The sequence below is a fragment of the Drosophila sechellia genome, chromosome 3L, assembly GCF_004382195.2.
Source record: "Drosophila sechellia strain sech25 chromosome 3L, ASM438219v1, whole genome shotgun sequence".
In the NCBI taxonomy this organism is placed as follows: domain Eukaryota; kingdom Metazoa; phylum Arthropoda; class Insecta; order Diptera; family Drosophilidae; genus Drosophila; species Drosophila sechellia.
Genome location: NC_045951.1, coordinates 20,274,702 through 20,292,842, shown reverse-complemented (window position 1 = coordinate 20,292,842; position 18,141 = coordinate 20,274,702). Strand labels below are relative to the sequence as shown.

Below are 18,141 nucleotides of genomic sequence, written 5' to 3'. Positions count from 1 at the left end.
ATTTTGCGGCCGGGGAAAGCATATGTCCGAAATAAAAAATAAAAAACACGCACTAATTGTGTCCCGCGGGAATTTAATTTCGCAGCGCATAATTAGTTTAAAATTTTCGCTTAATAAAGTCGTTAGAAAACAACGATACACAAGAGAAATTAAAATTCCGTTTAAAGCTGGGCATAAATAATATAGAACTTGAATATAAATAATATAGGGAATATATATACACATTTTTCACTTTGTAATGGTGAGAAACAGACGTCTGGTACTTGGAAAACCAAATTATGAATGGTGCTCTGATTTTATCAAGTTTCTTCCTTCCAATTCATTCATTTTTGGCCAAAATTTCCCAAGAACTCTGCATACCAAATTTAGAAAGAGCAAATCGAAAAAACTGATCTAGATCAGATAGAATGATGGAAATCAGTTGCCAATCTGCTCGGGTTTCCGACTTTCAACAGAATTCCTATCGAGAAGGTAAACTCCAATCAATTATCATATTCAAATCCGGGCAGGTATACAAATAGCTGAAGAGTATTAGGTGGAAAAGTTGTAGTTTTGTTGTTTAGCGGTCGAGTTGAGAAAGGAAACACCAGCGAGCTTTCCTTGATGAGAACAATGAGCTGGTTGCCAACTAAGGATCGTCTTACACCCCCTTCCGAGTTCCCAATGGGAAAGTGCACTGGACCCATGGAACTCGCCTACCCAATTAGGCGTGGAAATTGTTTGGGTGCTCGGGAATCGAGAATCCCAGCATATGTTCGAAATTACCGAAGGAAAGTCGCAGCTGATTGATTTGCGTTACTAAGTGGCGGGGAAAATGGGAACTGTTTTCCTGCTTGTTCTGATTAATTTGAGTGTCTCGTGTTGTCTGTCCCCAAAAATATAAAATCAAAGTATTTTCGGCCTAAAAAGGCATGACTTCTTAAGGTTAAAGATATCACGAATGAGTATCAACAAGTTTTTGTATTATTTTAATTATTTTGTTTCTTATATTTTATTTTATTAATTACACTGGGTTTGCTTAGTTTCCAAATCGTATTAATTGGATTGCCCTGCGATGTGTCTATAAACACCTTTTGTGTGCAGCGCGTAATGCCCAAAATATTTTCCAGCTAAAGGTGCGAAAATCATTTGGCATCGCCAGACGAAACTCCCACACAATGCCCATTATTGGGTGATCGACAGGATAAAGAGATCCTGCGAGTGAATGGGAGCAGACAGGATAGCGGCAAGGTGACACCTTGCAGAACGCATTGTCGGCCGTTTCGGGATTACAGATGGTAAGCTGTTTCTGCTCTATTTTCTGGTCTGAATCTGGAATTTTGGGATTAACCGGGCAGTCTTTCCCTTCTCCTGCCGCAGGACGATGACGTTTGCTAAATATCCTGGAGCGTCCTGTCTCTTTTTGCGAGAAGTTAAGCAATTTGTTGAGCGTCGATGGGGCAAACAATGCCCTACAATGGAAGGCCATTGAGAAACAATTGCAAACGATGGGCTGGCCAGCCACAAATGGTTATGCAAGAAGTTACTGGTGAACACAACGATTTGAGATGAGCTATGGAAAATTGAGTAATAGTCGCAGATTATCGCAAAGTGCCTGGAAATTCCGGGTATCTAGGGGTATTATAATCCTACATGATGCAAAAGTGGGAACTCAGATGAAATGTGAGGAGCTACTCAAAAAGTATTAGCCAGGAAAGCCAGGAAGTAGTTGTGGTTGAAGGAAATGTGGATTACCAAGATTTCAGATGGGTAATATACAATTTATACAAATATTCGCCAGTTTTGCAAATGTTATTAAAGTTTTGAAGATGATAGATATATACCTTCACCTTTACTCATCCATTAATATATGATTTTTAATTGAAAATTTCTTTACTCTTATTTTTTATCCAAGCCCTACTTTATACCAATTTTTATACTTCTAGTCCCAAGTTTTCTATTATTTTTCGCCCAAACTTGTAATACTTTTGAACGGCTTTTGTGCGCTTGCAATATTTTTGAAACAGACACCAGGCGAGCGAGTGAAAAATTCAGCTTGGCTCAGCTAAACCCGATAGTGTGGGAACCAAAAGGGCTTTGAAAACATAAAGTATATAAAATAAAGCTTATTTTGTTTTGCCTAAGTCCTGACACGTGATTTGATAATGGAATTAGCGCGGATGGGGTTACAATCCTTTCACTGCGGTCAATTAAAGGGCACACCTTCGCTAAGGGGAGTTGCTTAGCAACATTTTATATAGCTGATTTTTAACAAGGGAGAGTTTAAACAACAAGATGTAGATACATATATGTGCATAAATAAATCAATTTTAAACATGCCTCACATTAGTTGTTTATTTCAAATGCACCATTGTAATCAGCTGAATATTTTTTCAAATGTCAATAAAGCATTTTGAGGATCTAACAACATATTAAACAAACTGTTTCGAATCTGACGACGGCAAGGACACATGAAATTAAGTAATCCCCGAGTAAGTGCACCTAATCCGCCATCACGCTCGACACCTGTGTGATCCTGCGATGAAAACAGAAGGGATAGGAAGCTGGAGTATTGTTCGAGGGGAGTGCTGATGATGTGCGGTGTGACAAATCTGGGTTTTTGGGACTGCGAGTGTGACGAAACCGTCAACCCTCACGGTTTTTGGTGCTAATGAATTCCCATCCGACAACAATCGGAATCCGAGGAGTGCTCCTGTTTCTATTCCTGCTCCTGCTGCTATTGCAGCTCCTGTTCCCGGGGGCAACGCAATTGTTTGGCCTTTTTGTGGATTGTCACCTTTGTCATGTCACTTTATTTCATTTTATTCCATCACACCATTTTGCGCCGAATGCAGTCGAGAGCAGCGCTTTGTAATTGAAATTTGATCGCCTTGGATGCGCAGCACAAGGAATTTTTCCCAAACTCAGCCTCAGTCGAGCATCAAATTGCATCGCGTCTGACTTTATACCTATGTAAGTACATACATATATGCATACATAGACAAATTCAAGTCTAGAGCTCGACATTTTTATCAATTATTTATGTCTTTATTTGCTAATTAAGAATAATAACCAATGCTTAGCTTATATTTCATTGTAAATAAATATACAAATTATTCATGAACATATCAAAACAATATTACAAACATAAATATACTTTTTGCAAGTTTTATTGGCTTGGTCCCTAACAAATTATGTTTGTTGTTTATTTCTTTAAGTGCTAATAAAATAATGTAACCAAAAGAGCTTGACTTATATTTCATTATAAGTAAATGAAGAAATTATTCATAAACATATCAAACTTCTAAAGTTGAAAAAAGGCTTGATTTAATTTATATTACTGCTTTAATTTAAGATTATTAGAATGTATACCTTCATATTTGGTTGTCTAACAAGTCTGTTGTAAATAGTATTTCAGCACACAGATTATTATATTTTAAGATTTAATCCACATTAAAAGTAAGAATTGATGGAATCTTTAAACATCTTTACATATTTCTGTTTCAGCCGAATCTTAGTAATTTAAGGCATCTAAAGTTCCAATTCGAGAAGGTCATCTGTGCGAGGAGAACGCGTTGCTGCTCGCAAGTGAAGCAATATCACAGAAACCCGATGTAAATTCCGAGAAACAGCACACGGCAATCATCAGACACCCTCGAAATCGCTAATGAGGTCATGATGTTTGCCAATCCAAGACCCATTCTGCCCCTAGATGGCAAAAAAAGAAGATACTCCTCAGTTTCGAGGCAGCGAGACAAAATGGCTGCCGAGTGCCACGCCCACCGCCCGCGGACGGGAAGCGGAAACGGAAACACCCCTAAACTAGCGGTACAGCAGCCAGTGAGCGGCTGCCGTTCCACTTGACCACTCGTTCCGCAGGCCGAGGTGAACGAAGGGAATGGCACGGCACGAAACACACCCTCGGAATGCAGTTTTCGCTGGCTTGCAGTCGAGTTTGAAGAGCGGTCGCGTCCAGTCGCTGGGAAGAATCGGTCCCGGAAAATAACTGAATAAATTCAAAGTTCCTGGCATATTATTAAATAACAAACAAACAGTATATCGAGTCAGCAACAAGTTTAAAATAAGATAAGTTCACAAAATATAGCTAATTAATATTAAGACAAGTGCAGTTCAGTGATTCAACTGATCAAGTCAAAGCAACACAAATTGGGATTAACCGAGTGATTTAAGTCAAGTCAATTTAAGGATAGCTCAATTGGCCGAAAGTTTCAAAGCAATTAAAACAGTTACCAAAGTGAAAAGTAAAATAGTATAAAAAACATTAAAGTTCTATAAAATGTACAATGTGGAACGAAACTAAAATGATAAACTGAAATAAGAATATAAAAACAAAGAAAGAAAAATATAAAAACTAATCCAATTAAAGTTAACAACCAATCTGAACTTTGTTCAGTATGTTTGACAAGAACTTGGACGGCAACAATCTGTCGGTCTCCATCGGTGGAGATTTGGACTCGACGAGTTCCGGCGGCACATCCTCGGATCACTCGGCTGTCCAGCAGGACAATCTCAGCTCGCCGATGGCCTACGGATCTCTCTTCCTGCCAAATGCTGGTGAGTCCGCTATTAGATATATGCATCCATCGGATCCAACTAGGTCTAGTCTTATCGGTGCAAATAGTCAAGAGACCGAAGACCCAGGGTATCAAGTTTCGGGACAGAGGCGTCAATGAGGCGCTGCATAAACAATTAAAGCCTGGGACTTTTATTCTGCTGAGGAGCACACATTTTTGAGGACTGCATGAGTGGCGTGCATGATGTGGGTAATGCAGTTATGGCAGGCAGCTTATTAAGTTTAATATACGAAGTTAAATATTGTATCGTGTGAATTATTCTCTATAATTATTAAAGTCCAGGCGGCTCACCGATTACCGTTTTGTTAACAATTTTTTGATTGCTTCAAACATATTTCAATTCGAATAAATTTAATTAGAATTTCTCTTCTTCATTAATCCTTTACATAGCATTTCTTCAAATCATCCTATTATTTCCAAACTAAAGGGTATTCCACACTATTGAAGGGCAACCGCAGTTCGCCCATCAATTAAATTGTATTAAATTGTATTACGATTTACATATTCACAACTGCATATCCACACACATTTAGCTGTGTAAAGCATATCGCATTTATTTATTTGCCGATGTCTCTTTCGGGCTCAATATGATCCACAGTGGCTGTCCACTTCGTCCGAGGTGTCGAAAGACGGCGATCGTTTTGGTCAAGTCGGGTATTCGATTAGTCACTTCTGAGCTTGGGGCAACCGGGGTAGGTGGGGCTTTCATTGACCATAACTGAAGTGGCACGTGGGAAAGAACGAACCAATAGCTAATCCAAGATGTCAAATATATGTGATCATTACAACTTGATTCTTTGGCCAATCTTCTGGTGCTCATCTGGATGTCCCAGAAACTGAATTACTTGGCAACATAGCAGATTATACGAATCTCTGAATTGGACAGCTTAAAGCTGAGTATTTAAATTATTTTATCATTGAATAACATTTGGTAATACAAATTTAAGATATTTGCTTGACATAAGTTTCCCATTTTCAATCTTCAGGTTATCGTGGCAACCTGTCATGCAAAACGGTCCTGCAGCTGGATAAGTTCGCACCCTACGAGGGCGTGGAGAAGGATCACCTGCTGGAGCGGCGGTTCCAGGACATCACCAACGACTACGACAAGTCGCCGCCACCCACCGCCTCGACCACGCCCACGCACTATCCCAGCCTGAACAGCATAATCTTCGAGAATGGGAGCAGTGGCAACCTGGGCGATCTGAACGGGAACACGAAGACGGATCTATGCGGCGGCCTGCAGAGAAGTGGCGGCGGATTGGGGGGCAATGCCGGGAGTGGTGGTCACCTCATATCCAATCTCACAGCCGCCCACAACATGTCCGCAGTGAGCAGCTTTCCCATCGACGCCAAAATGCTGCAGTTCTCCACGGATCAGGTAGGATACTTCTCACATATCTCCCAGACTTTTCAGACATATAGTGCTATGAACTTCTTCTTCAGATCCAGTGCATGTGCGAGGCACTGCAGCAGAAGGGCGACATCGAGAAGCTGACCACATTCCTCTGCAGCCTGCCGCCCAGCGAGTTCTTCAAGACCAACGAGAGTGTCCTGCGAGCCCGCGCCATGGTGGCCTACAATCTGGGCCAGTTCCACGAGCTGTACAACCTGCTGGAGACGCACTGCTTCTCGATCAAGTACCACGTGGACCTGCAGAACCTCTGGTTCAAGGCCCACTACAAGGAGGCCGAGAAGGTGCGTGGTCGTCCACTGGGCGCCGTGGACAAGTACCGTCTGCGCAAGAAGTATCCCCTGCCCAAGACGATCTGGGATGGCGAGGAGACGGTTTACTGCTTCAAGGAGAAGTCGCGCAACGCCCTCAAGGACTGCTACCTGACCAACCGCTATCCCACGCCCGACGAGAAGAAGACGCTGGCCAAGAAGACCGGCCTCACGCTCACCCAGGTCTCCAACTGGTTCAAGAATCGTCGCCAGCGGGATCGCACGCCTCAGCAGAGACCGTAAGTCGAAGTCATAGAATATCATTTAATGGCATCCAAAAATCCACTATATAACTTAGCCTTCTTACTATGACCCAAATCCTTTCTTGAACACACAAAATAGGATTTTTCCTTATTTCAAGAACTCAAAATTGTCAATCCATTAAAAGAGCAAATAATACTATCGATTTGTTGTAATTAGAGATTCTTAAAATTTCCCTAAACATCAACTTGGAAAAGAGCTAATACCATTTGAAGTGTAGTTACATTTTCTTTTCACATTTCCCCTGAACTTGGGCCAACCAAGTTCGTTAGGAGAGGAATCTAGTGCGGCATGGTAATTTCCACTTCCTCATAACTCGTAAAACAATTCATTCAACACTTGAGCTTGTTGCGCCCCAGAACCGAACTCCGAAATCCGAAATGCGAACGAATATAATCAATTGTTCTGGAATTGGCATTAAAAATCGTTTGTAAGTGACCGTTCCGTGCGGCACTTGTGCCTCCAGGCCGCCCACTTGAGCGTGTTTTATGTCCAATTTCGGCCGGCTCCTTGCACGGTCCTCTGCATATTTATAGAGCCCAGGGACTCGGGACGTGCCCGACTCCTAACGCAGCGCATGCGTGTAGCATGTGCCCCTCATCCTCCTCACCATTCCCATCCTCCTCCTCCGTCCGCATCCCGCTGTTTGATCGCATCGCCTCTCCAGGGCGTCAAATTGCAGCACATACCACACCCGAGCTCACAAGTGGAGTAAATGTGTTCTTTTTAGCTGCTCGAAAACTCACAGTCGCACTTCCATGACTAGAACCATTTGGAAAACGCACAGCGATCTTAAAAAATGGAGTCATGCTTCCCTTACTTTGATAATTGTTAAGGGAATTTTAAGGGACTCATAGTAATGAAGATGCCATAGTTAGTCCCACTTCCTAAAACTAAAATATATTTTAATATATTTATAGATTTTATTTAAAAAACTAATTGTTTGATTTTAGGGACATCATGTCGGTGCTGCCCGTGGGCCAACTGGATGGCAATGGATTCCCGCGCATGTTCAATGCTCCAAGCTATTATCCTGAAACGATTTTCAATGGGCAATAAACTGCGATGGGAGGAGGCTGTTTTCGTGTAAATAAAGTGTAATGCGTTTTTATGTTAGGACACAGGCAACTGGAAAGTGGCCATCAAATGGCCATCTTTGTTAGCTCTAGAATTAACCAATTTTTGCTTTATGTATTGTATAACTCGAATAATAAACAAATGACAGTAGATCAATAAACTCGAACAAATGAATTTGTGCGCATTTTATTTGGGAATTCTGGTTATGTAAAAGGAAAATAATATATATCCACTGACCGTAAAAATCATTGCTCACAATATGAATAATTTCCTTCTTTCTTTCTATAAGCTATAATTTTTATGGGCTAATCAAATGGAAAATGCTGGCTTACGAACAAAAGGGATACAATATAGATATACCAGAGACAATATGTTTATGCGATTATATAATCTTTAGTTAAACGCTGCTTTCTTTCCCTTGGCAAAAAATCCACCCTTTGCTTATAAAATAATTATTTTTGTAAAAACTAATACAAACAAGTGGCCAAACTAGGCATTTGCGCTAACCCAATCCAAAAACTTTTGACTAAAATCATATTTAAAAGTTATTTAGCACGTATTCCAACGCTAAACATATTAATATCCGTTACGCAATGAAATATAGACATTTTTAAAAAGAGGAAATTAAAGAAAATTAAAAATCGTAAGACTTTAAATTATTAGCTTGTCGAACAGCACAAGTTCCAAATATGGTCCAGAAAAAATATATAATATTAGAATGTGAAAACCATGCTTTACGAATACATGATTATTATTGTGGTTAGACTTTTTGTTTATTATTAGAATTTAGGTGTAAAACATAGCAAATGCAAAAATGGTAACGATGGAATAAAAACTTTTAGCAAGCAGAACCTTTTAAAAATCTGGTAAACGTATAAAAATTTGATGTTTTCAAACCACTGAAGTATTGGCGCCATTCGCAGCCGATAGCTTTTCCTGTGGCAGCAGCGATAGTGACATCACTGAAAACCTATCGCAAACCATTAAAGAAAGACATGTCACACAAAATAAGCGAATATTTCGCAAACGATCCGCCCAGTTTCTTTGATGAGCTGGCCACTAAACCCAAGGGCAACAACTTGCCACCAGAAGGGAGTTCCAACAGCGCAGGTAGCACCAGTTCAGCCCCAAACATGATGTCCAACACCTTCGCCGGGTTCTTCCAGCCACCTGAATATGTTGAGACACCTGAGGCAGGAGAGGATTCCGTAAAAGTCGGTGACGACGTAAGAAATCTATGGGAGTTGCCGCGGGAAAACGAGCCTGGCAAACTTATTATGCCGGGCATACACCTGCAAACTGACTTGGTGTGTAGCATTCTATACTAATTTTAAAAGGTAATGACACTTATACTTTGTTGACTGTTTTAGGCAGATCCCATCAGCGTGGCGGTGACTCAACACCTCGGAGAGGCCGAGTTGACCTACCGAAAGATCCTCCGCGTCGATGATGTCACCCAGGACGAGCGCGGCTTGAGAACACTAATCCACGCCGGTTGCTATCGCACTGCCGTGAATCTCACGGGCCGTCTCCTGACCATTTATGGACAGGGTTACGGGCGATCTGGTCAGCCAGCCAAGCACTCGCCTCACTCCCTGCAACTGTGGTTCACGCGCCTCGCGCTGCTTGCCAAGTTGGGCGAGTTTGAGCTGCTGAATGCCGAGGCAGAACCTTTTGGCCAACTTACCAGCCCCGATGTCTTCTACGACTTCTATCCGGAGATGTACAACGGCAAGAGTGGATCAATAGCCTGCTTTTCTTTCCGGCTCTTGCTTGCAGAGCTGCCCATTTATCTGGGCAAACCGCACGTCGCCCTGGACAGACTTTCAGAACTTCATGTGACCACGCGGGAAATCAAGGAGCACTATATAAGTCTGCACAACAAGGCGGCAGAGGAGTTTTGGCAAAGGAGATGCGAACGGGTTTTGCATTCAATCATCAACTGTGGATTGATGGTATGTTAATCAAAAATCTATTTTTTTAATTGGGTGTAACATTACCCATTTAATTTTTGCAGATGAAGAAATTCAGTATGATAGACGACATAATGGAGGGAACGCTTTTAAAACGCTCCAACCTGAGCAAGGAGGATCGGCGATCTTTGTACTCTGCTTGGGGCCGCATTTATCTGCAAATTGGTGACATATTCGGAGCAGAGCAGAAGATTGCTGTCTCGAGGAGATTAAGAGAGATGTAAGGCCCGATTCTAACCAACTCCATTTTCAGTTCAATGATATGCTTTTGTTGTAGAAATTCCGCGCCTGATCTCAGAGACTTGGTCGATAAGGGATTAATAGCTGTGGCCAAGAACGACTTTCCCGAAGCCTATGTGATATTCCAGAAGGCTCTGCACCTGGACACCGGCAACACAATGATCCTGAACAACATGGGAGTGTGCCTTCTGTACGCCGGAAAGCTAAAGGATGCTATAAATCTGTACGAACGCGCTATCAACCTGAATCCCCAGAAGTCCCTCAACGAGAGTTTGCTGGTCAATCTCTCGACGCTGTATGAGCTGGAATCAAACAACTCCAAGGCGAAAAAGTACAACTTACTGCGGCTAATTAACAGATACAAACCGGATCTCAATATAAGCATAGAAATTTGTCTAAAATTGCAGACGATAAATTAAAGTAGAGATATTGTTAGACATTCCAAGCAAGCGGATTTTGGGTCAAATTAGGTGAGCCTCCTTTGAGTCCACTAAAAAAGTATTAGAGAAATAAACTAATGTTATATTTAGTTTTATATCTCTTTAATTTATTTAATTCAAATTTAATAGATTAAAAACAAATACTACAGAACTATCGTACACGAAAAGTTGCGAAAGGCAAACGATAGTACGGATAGAGCAGGCAATCGATATCGTGCTGCCTATCGCAGCAATGCCATCTCGATTCGACTGCTCCGAGTTTCGTCGCTGAAAAAGAATTTGAGAAGAACTTATTTTTCATTTCCAAAGAAAATCGCGGGAATATTTACGCCAATCGCACGCCTAAATGTTTGCAAACACGTAGCGCGTGCTTATCAGACTAGGATAGTTAAAAATAGGTGAGTTTTGTGGCGTTTCAGGGCGTTTCAACGCAGTGCGGCCACACGAAGCCCAGGCAGTACATAAAATGGAAAATATTGATGTGCCTGTGCCTTGGTGGGTGCAAAAAAGAAAGTGTAGAGAAATTTTCGTTGCATCCAGAATGTTGTTTGTTTACACCGTTGAGCAGCGAGTTGCTCGAGTTCGCCTGAAATTGAGCGTTGCAAAGTTCCCCTGATTGATATTTGCATTTTACTTTAATTATAAGCGACTTTTTGTGGGTGCACTGAAAAAGCGCGCCATTATTTTAGTGCTATGACGTAGCCGTCGAGGGCCACGAAACCAAGTGTAATTTTTTTTTGCAATTGTTTATATGGCGTGCATAATGCCTGCAGTTGGTGCGGGTGTGTGTGCCAGCGGAGGTGTGCTGGTGTGTGTGCGTGCGAGTGCAGCAAATTATTTTGTATATTTTTTATTCCGCTTGTGGAGGTGCGCATACGCTTGGTACACGCTCGTCAAAACATATACACATAACCCAGGCAGAAAATCTCTATTCTTTTGCAATTTGTTTTGATTTCTCATTCGTGCGAGAGCAGAGCTGTGTTCGCTCTCTCTGGCTCTCTCGCTCATGCGCGCCTTCTTCGCCTTGTTTGAGTGGGCGTCGTATTAACTGTTTTCTGGTCAAGGGCTCCCTTCTGCATTTATTGGATTTATCATGCCAACATTTAGTGTTAATTTCTACTACTCCCCACGATCCCCACGCATAATTCCGTCCGACTCAAGCGTGCCCCCGATCTCGCTCCGCTGAGTGGCTGTTGTCGACTGGCTGACTAACAGCAGTTATAGCTCTCTGGTGGTGGTTCTGGTTTCTTCGATTCGATTCCGGTGCGCGCTCACTTCATTATCTGCCGTCGTGACAGTGTCGCGTTGGCTATTTTCTAGCCAAAGCGGGACTTGGTGATTTTAATCCTTCATTTGTTCTAAGCAAGAGGTTCAATTAGGCCACTTTGGTCATAGAAGTCTATGTGTTAGACACATAGTTTTTTTTTCCTAAATTAAGGGGTTTTAGATTGATGGTATTAAATAAAAAAAAAACATAAAACTGAACTAAAGAGAAATATAGATGATCAAGACGTGTTGAAAAACTATTATTAGTATTTAGCACTACAACTATAACTATTGTTATATATATATATATTGATTGTTTAATATATAACATCGATTAAGATGTAATATCGATTTGTCATTATAATATATATTAAACAAGAGAATAGCTTTTTTCCGAAAACCCAATTTGTCATCACTGGCCATTGATTATCTTTTCTTTTCACTGCCTTGCTCTCACTCTCATCTCCGATTGAAAACACTTGTTTTTGTTTACCTCGCTCTTGCAGAAATATTTCGCAGCATGGCAGCTAACAACAACAATAGCAACATACACAACCTGGGCGCGGGCACGGAGGGCTTGCTGTCCTCCGTGATTGCGTCGACGGGGACTCCTGGTATGGGATCCTTGCCCGTGCCCTCCAGAGCATCCTCATCGTCCGCCTCCTCCGCTGCACAGAGTGCTTGGGATCAACTGACGGCGAGTGCCTCCAACAACATGTCACCTTCACCCACGGCAGGAGCGCCTACGGTCACGGGACCCCTTCTACCGGACAATCTGGGCGGAGGAGCGGGCAGTTCACCGGTGGCCAGTTGCTCCTCTCCCTCGACGCCCACGAAAACAAATGCGCCCTCACCGCTGGAGAGCATGGCTCATACACCGCAAGGTCCGCCAACCTTGGGACCCGGTGGTTATGGCGAGGAGCTAACCGCTGAGCTGGTAAACCAGGGATGGCGGAAATTCTGGTCCAAGAGGGAAAACCGCCCATACTATTGGAACAAAGTCACCGGAGAATCGCTGTGGGAGATGCCCGGCACCAGACCCTTTGATCCGCTCACCGACCCTTTGGGCATCTGCCATGCGGGCGGTCCGACGCCGATGACCCCCAATATGCACCAACAGCAACAGCACCAGCATCATCACCTAAAGCGGCGGCCGTCGGATGACATGCACATCCATCCTAACCAGCATCACATGGGCGGTGGACCTCCAATGAAGAAGTTTGTTCTGGCCGGTCCCTGGGACCTGGAGGTGTGCACCAATGCCGTGATTGTAGAGCGACCGCCGACTCTTCTGCCGCAACCGCATCCTGAGGTGGAGGCTTTGCGGGCAGCCTTCACCATGAAGCTGCTGAAAACCTACGAAGATTTGTGCATGCGGAGAGAAAATATAAAGGCACCCAGAGATTCCTTCAACCGCTGGCTGATGGAACGCAAGGTGATAGACACCGGCTGCGACCCACTGTTGCCCAGCAGCTGCCTGCCGGAGATCTCCAGCTCCATGTACCGCGAGATCATGTCGGATATACCTATCAAGATAGTGAAGCCCAAGTTCACAGGGGATGCGAGGAAGCAGCTTTCCCGTTACGCAGAGGCCGCTAAGCAAATAATAGAATCCCGATCCGCGCCGGCGGAATCCAAGAAGGTCGTCAAGTGGAATGTGGAGGACACATTCCAATGGCTGAGGCGTACCGTGGGCGCGAGCTACGAGGATTTTCAGGACCGTTTGGCACATCTTAAACGGCAATGTGAGCCACATTTGGTTGAGACCGTCAAGAGTTCCGTGGAAACCTTGTGCGTGAAAATTTATCACCTGTCGGCTGATCATGCCCGCAAGATCCGTGAGCGCCATTCGCAGCTGCTCAAGGAGCACGGAATACCGGAACCCACGCCTCCGCCGCCGCCGCCACATCTAAAGAAAGTGTGGTGCTATCCCATACAGTTTGCCGTCCCATCGCCACGGATGCCGACGATCGAGTACTTACAGGATCGCGACCACATGATCATTAAGTACACGCCTGCCACGATCAACCAGCCGGATGCTCAGTACATCAACCTCACCTATCTGCAGAAGCTGGAACAGCTGTACCGCCACAACTGTTTCGACGACAAGAAGTTCGATCTGTTCATTGGCCGGGTATGGTGTTTGCTCAAGAGGTACCAGACCTTCCTGGGCAATGCCCTGAATTCCTCCCAGGAGGCGGAGCTTACCCAGGCTGCCTTGCCAGTGCCAGTGTTCGAGTGCCTACATAGGCACTTTGGTGTAAGCTTTGAGTGCTTCGCCTCGCCATTCAATTCCTATTTCCGACAGTACTGCTCTGCGTTTGCCGACACGGATGCCTACTTCGGTTCCAGGGGGTATGTAGCCAAATAAGTGCATTTTAATAAGCTGAATCTAAGTGAAATGTGTGACCCTTACAGCCCCTTCCTCGACTTCAAGCCCGTTTCCGGTTCCTTCCAAGTAAACCCTCCTCATTGCGAGGAGCTGATTGAGGCTTCTTTGCTGCACATCGACAAACTGCTCACCGACACCATGGAGCCTCTGAGGTGAGATTAAACTTCAGTTTGATGTTGCTTATGAGTATAATACAATTTATTCTTTTTTTACTCAATCCAGCTTTATAGTGTTTCTGCCGGAGTGGAAGAGCATATCCAAGCTGGACGACAGCATGTACAAGCGCCGTTCAATGGTCGTATTGGGCATGGCCCACGAGTACAGACACGGCTATCAGCACATGTTGCAAAAGTGGGTTAAACTCGACTTTCCCTCTCATTCATACTTATTTAACTCTGCTAATTTCCCCCCAGGTCTGATGTGCTGATCAAGTGCATGCAGGGCACACAGGTGGTGTGGTTGCAAAATAGCGCCGGATACGCGCGATGGGGACCCAATGAAATTCGCGTGGAGGCACTGCGCGAGGCCTTCAGGCCACAACGAGATCGGGAGCGTGAGCGCGCTGCAGTTGCGGCGGCAGCAGCTGGGGTAACCTCCAGCCAGCATTCGCCATCGACTCCCCCATCCGCCGCATCCACGGCTCCAACAACCAACTCCAGTACGATCAGTGGAGTCAATAGCAACAGCTCATCCACAGCCACTACAACGAGCACAAGCAGCAGTCCCTCGCTTACAACAACATCGTCCTCAATGTCGCCACTGTCCCCGCATACGCCAACCGGGAATCCGCCGCCGCAGTTTCCGATGACCATCAGCAACACCAGCAGCAGCAGCAATTTGGTGGCCGCCTCGCCCACAATGAGTGTGCAAAGCGATTGCTCTTCGCCATCCTCGTCGACGATGTCCCTTTCACCGGCACCTGCTTCGGGCGGCTATCCGGATGGAGTGACATCGGCCACAGCGGCAGCGGTGAGCATTACGGCAACGACTAGCACATCGGCTGCTGGAGCGGGATCTGCATTTGGCCAGGCCAATAGCATCAGTAGTTCCGCATCCACGCAAGCGGTCATCAACTCAGCCGTCTAGATTTGATTCTTTTTGGGATCTTGCTATCCACACATGGTTCTATTTTGTCCATACTATCTGTGCACTTTCTGTTAGCATAAATTAGGGTTACATTTGAGGAAGAAACCAATTGGGCCTGAAGCCACACTAGCGGCCATGCTCCCAGTTCCGAGGTTTAGTTTTGTGTAATCGGATGATAATCGCTTTAATTTAATCAAACACGGAAGCCGAAGGAATGGCAACTTCTATTTTTCCGAAAGAGTACAACTATCCAATTCCGTTTTCAAAATGTATCATTGGAACCAGGAAAACGCATATGCATATTACGCAATATTTTGTAGTTTCTTATTTTAAAACTTAATTTTAAACGTTACCCATCGCTCGGTGTTAATCAAATGATGCCTGTCCGAATTGTAAATTACGTTTGGGTCAAACAACAGGCTTTAAAACACTAAATATTTTGTTACACATTTTTGAACTTCTTGTCAAAGCTTTAATTTTCAAATGTACACAGTGCTCGGCCTTCGGCAGCTGGTATTGCCCCCATCGCAAGGTATAATTACTTGTAAATATGTTATATTTAATTTGAAATAGCTGATAAAAATGCCGGCCTGGCCGCTGTTTATCTTATACGATTGTACCCAACAAACAAGGGCCAAGCTACCCAACAAAAGACTCTAATAATGCATACTTAGTATGGGTAGGGGTACTGTTCTCTATCCTTGTTTCAGGGTATTTCGCAATGGCTTGCCCATTCACAAAACGAAATGAGAAATAAAGAACACATTCAAGTGAACTGTGAAGCCCTTAACAATCTTTTGTGAGACTATTAACTTACTAGAATACATTAACTTTAACGAAAATGGCAAACAATTATTTGAATACTAATTTATCGTATGTACAAATCGATAACTAACGTAAGTAGTGAAGGAAATTTAACGAAAGGAATGCGCAGAGAACCAAATTTGTAATTGGAAATAAATCATAACTATGCACCGCACAATAAATAAATAATTTAAATCCGTTTAGGATATGGGGTGAGTCTTCTAGAAAAAACCTCGAGGCGCTCCGCCCGGCATAATCTTAAATCAAACCTAAGGGAATTTAGCCAATTTATAGAAAGTAGCACTCGGCAAAATTTTTAGAAACCAATTATCGTCTAAGTCGAAATTTATTGTCTAAACCGATATGCTATCCCCACCCTGTATGTACCGATAAGCAAAAAAAACAACACAAAGCATTTTTGCGCTTAATTAAACAGTTTCTTTCAATTCAAACCTGTTATTATGTAAACTTTTTATTATTACATTGTATAGACATCGTATCGCATAAGTGTGTATATGTGAGTGTGTGTATGTACTTTTGGATATGGATTAGCTGTTGACTATAAAGAAAACTTAAATGCTATAAACGCAAAGAAAAAAACCAAAAAGTCTTGAAGGCATTTAAGGGGAAAATCAATTTACAGCTTAACTATATACTACGTCTATATAGCCAGCCTCGTATTCTGATTGCATTACATGATCTCCAAGCTGGAGTCACTATTCTTGGTGACCACCTCGGTCTCCGACGAGCCGGACCCGGATCCAGCATCATCGCCCTTCTCGTTGTCGTCCGAACCGCTGTGCCGGTGATGGTGATGCGGGGAGCCGGCCAACTGCCAGGCGGGAATGGATGGCACTGCGATCGTGGCCACAGGGCCGGCGAACTGTTTTCGGTTCAAAAGCAGGCCCTTGATGGCATCCAGATCGCTGCGGAAGTTACTAAATTCGCGGTTCAGCTGCTGAGCGTGTTCCCTTTGCTGTGTGGTGATCAAATCCCTGACCGCCAAAATCTCCTTGTTGAGGTCGTTGGTGCGCGTATCCACCTTCTTGTCTATGTCGTCCAGGACTTCATCGACCGCCTTCTTCTTGGGCTTGCCGAACAGGTAAGGCGCAATGTATTTCTGAAGTTATACAGGTTTTAGAAGTTATTAGCAATCATGAACTTTGAACTGACTTGTGGACCACTTAAAACTTATTTATGGGTCCTAACACTTTTACAAAATGTGTTAAATAATAAGTAAATCCAACGTCGTCTCGTAAAAGTGTCATCAAATATATATGTATCTTAGCTTTAGACAAGATGGTGATCTTTAAATTCGCACTCGGCTTGGTGGAGTAAATATAATAAATCTTTTAAAAAGACCCCGAAATAGAGATCCCATTGCATCTCACCTTCCAGAAGAGGTAGACTGCGTAGACGACTCCGCTGAACAGGGCTGCCGAATGGATGATTTCCCTGATCCGGCCCAAGGCAGTCGGCTGCGGCTGCAGCGCGTGCAACTGGGATCCAATGCTAATGACGGTGTTCGGACTGGAATTGGGATTGTTGGGGTCTTGGGTGAAAACGCCGGCCCGTTCACAGGCCAGCTGGATTTCGTGAGCGGTGAGACCTTTGGACCGTAGGAACTGCTGCTTCTGGATAAGTGTCGTGTGGCGCACCTTGGTGTTTTGTAGAAAACTGACTGCAGTGGTTATCTGCGGCGAATAGTCGGATTATAGATTAGGCAAACTTGAAGGGGTTGAACAAATATTACTAGCGACTCTCGGGGCAATTGCTCATATACGTCGGCCTCGACATCGTGCTGCACCGAGGTAGCCGTTGCCATGACGGTGGTGTCCCCAGTGTCCGTGTTGTTGCTGGACATCTGTATATCGACCCTTAATTCAATCTTGCCTAGCTAATCCACACGAAAATGGAGTGAATCCGAATTCACGAGCAATTCGATTGCAAAGTGCACAAAAACAAAAGTGTGACCAAACACTTTGCTGCTCTCGAAATCACTAATGCATTAGCGTTTCTGCGTTTATTGTGGGAGCATATAAAATTCAGGTAATTTGTGACGTAATAATAATGGGAACTTGAAAAAACCTTTTTTTCAGAAAAATTTGGTTAAATATGTTTCTATTGTTAATACGTCCCAATTAAAATATACTGCAGTACAAAGAATCAGGAAACTTGAATTAAGATGCCGAGACTAAACAAGCATATATTAAAGAATATATTAAAGAATATTAAAAGAAGCTATGAAAGGCATATGTGCCAAACATGATTCTTAATATTTAAAATTGTTAAGGCGATAAGCT

The 18,141-nt window shown here is 43.5% G+C and overlaps 4 protein-coding genes across 4 annotated transcripts; 3 read left to right on the top strand and 1 right to left on the bottom strand.

Annotated features, from left to right (window-relative positions):
- The first annotated feature begins 3,923 nt into the window (after positions 1-3,923).
- Positions 3,924-7,811, top strand: LOC6616356 (homeobox protein SIX6). The gene is made up of 4 exons (XM_032719428.1): positions 3,924-4,554; positions 5,561-5,955; positions 6,021-6,538; positions 7,514-7,811. Exons 1-4 carry the CDS (start codon positions 4,395-4,397, stop codon positions 7,617-7,619), a joined length of 1,179 nt encoding a protein of 392 aa, XP_032575319.1. The 5' UTR covers positions 3,924-4,394; the 3' UTR covers positions 7,620-7,811.
- Positions 7,812-8,598: 787 nt separating this feature from the next.
- Positions 8,599-10,295, top strand: LOC6616355 (trafficking protein particle complex subunit 12). Its single transcript, XM_002040679.2, has 4 exons — positions 8,599-8,944; positions 9,008-9,592; positions 9,655-9,830; positions 9,888-10,295. Exons 1-4 carry the CDS (start codon positions 8,633-8,635, stop codon positions 10,267-10,269), a joined length of 1,455 nt encoding a protein of 484 aa, XP_002040715.1. The 5' UTR covers positions 8,599-8,632; the 3' UTR covers positions 10,270-10,295.
- Positions 10,296-10,544: 249 nt separating this feature from the next.
- On the top strand, positions 10,545-16,297 carry LOC6616354 (mRNA (2'-O-methyladenosine-N(6)-)-methyltransferase). The gene is made up of 5 exons (XM_002040678.2): positions 10,545-10,688; positions 12,063-13,911; positions 13,975-14,100; positions 14,171-14,299; positions 14,362-16,297. The coding sequence occupies exons 2-5, from the start codon at positions 12,077-12,079 to the stop codon at positions 15,032-15,034; spliced, it is 2,763 nt and encodes a 920-aa protein (XP_002040714.1). The 5' UTR covers positions 10,545-10,688; positions 12,063-12,076; the 3' UTR covers positions 15,035-16,297.
- On the bottom strand, positions 16,285-17,816 carry LOC6616353 (peroxisomal membrane protein PEX14). Its single transcript, XM_002040677.2, has 3 exons — positions 17,592-17,816; positions 17,230-17,532; positions 16,285-16,958 (listed from the first exon to the last, which is right to left on the bottom strand). Exons 1-3 carry the CDS (start codon positions 17,700-17,702, stop codon positions 16,530-16,532), a joined length of 843 nt encoding a protein of 280 aa, XP_002040713.1. The 5' UTR covers positions 17,703-17,816; the 3' UTR covers positions 16,285-16,529.
- Positions 17,817-18,141: the final 325 nt, after the last annotated feature.

What these genes read in the sequence shown, in the direction of transcription:
- LOC6616356 (XM_032719428.1), top strand. Translation starts at nt 4,395, where the DNA reads ATGTTTGACAAGAACTTGGACGGCAACAATCTGTCGGTCTCCATCGGT. An exon ending in TCTCTTCCTGCCAAATGCTG is followed by an intron (nt 4,555 to 5,560) that starts GTGAGTCCGCTA and finishes TTCAATCTTCAG; the next exon opens with GTTATCGTGGCAACCTGTCA. An exon ending in TGCAGTTCTCCACGGATCAG is followed by an intron (nt 5,956 to 6,020) that starts GTAGGATACTTC and finishes CTTCTTCTTCAG; the next exon opens with ATCCAGTGCATGTGCGAGGC.
- LOC6616355 (XM_002040679.2), top strand. Translation starts at nt 8,633, where the DNA reads ATGTCACACAAAATAAGCGAATATTTCGCAAACGATCCGCCCAGTTTC. An exon ending in TCATCAACTGTGGATTGATG is followed by an intron (nt 9,593 to 9,654) that starts GTATGTTAATCA and finishes TAATTTTTGCAG; the next exon opens with ATGAAGAAATTCAGTATGAT. An exon ending in TCGAGGAGATTAAGAGAGAT is followed by an intron (nt 9,831 to 9,887) that starts GTAAGGCCCGAT and finishes CTTTTGTTGTAG; the next exon opens with AAATTCCGCGCCTGATCTCA.
- LOC6616354 (XM_002040678.2), top strand. Translation starts at nt 12,077, where the DNA reads ATGGCAGCTAACAACAACAATAGCAACATACACAACCTGGGCGCGGGC. An exon ending in GCCTACTTCGGTTCCAGGGG is followed by an intron (nt 13,912 to 13,974) that starts GTATGTAGCCAA and finishes TGACCCTTACAG; the next exon opens with CCCCTTCCTCGACTTCAAGC. An exon ending in GACACCATGGAGCCTCTGAG is followed by an intron (nt 14,101 to 14,170) that starts GTGAGATTAAAC and finishes TACTCAATCCAG; the next exon opens with CTTTATAGTGTTTCTGCCGG.
- LOC6616353 (XM_002040677.2), bottom strand. Translation starts at nt 17,702, where the DNA reads ATGTCCAGCAACAACACGGACACTGGGGACACCACCGTCATGGCAACG. An exon ending in AATTGCCCCGAGAGTCGCTA is followed by an intron (nt 17,533 to 17,591) that starts GTAATATTTGTT and finishes TATTCGCCGCAG; the next exon opens with ATAACCACTGCAGTCAGTTT. An exon ending in CAGTCTACCTCTTCTGGAAG is followed by an intron (nt 16,959 to 17,229) that starts GTGAGATGCAAT and finishes GTATAACTTCAG; the next exon opens with AAATACATTGCGCCTTACCT.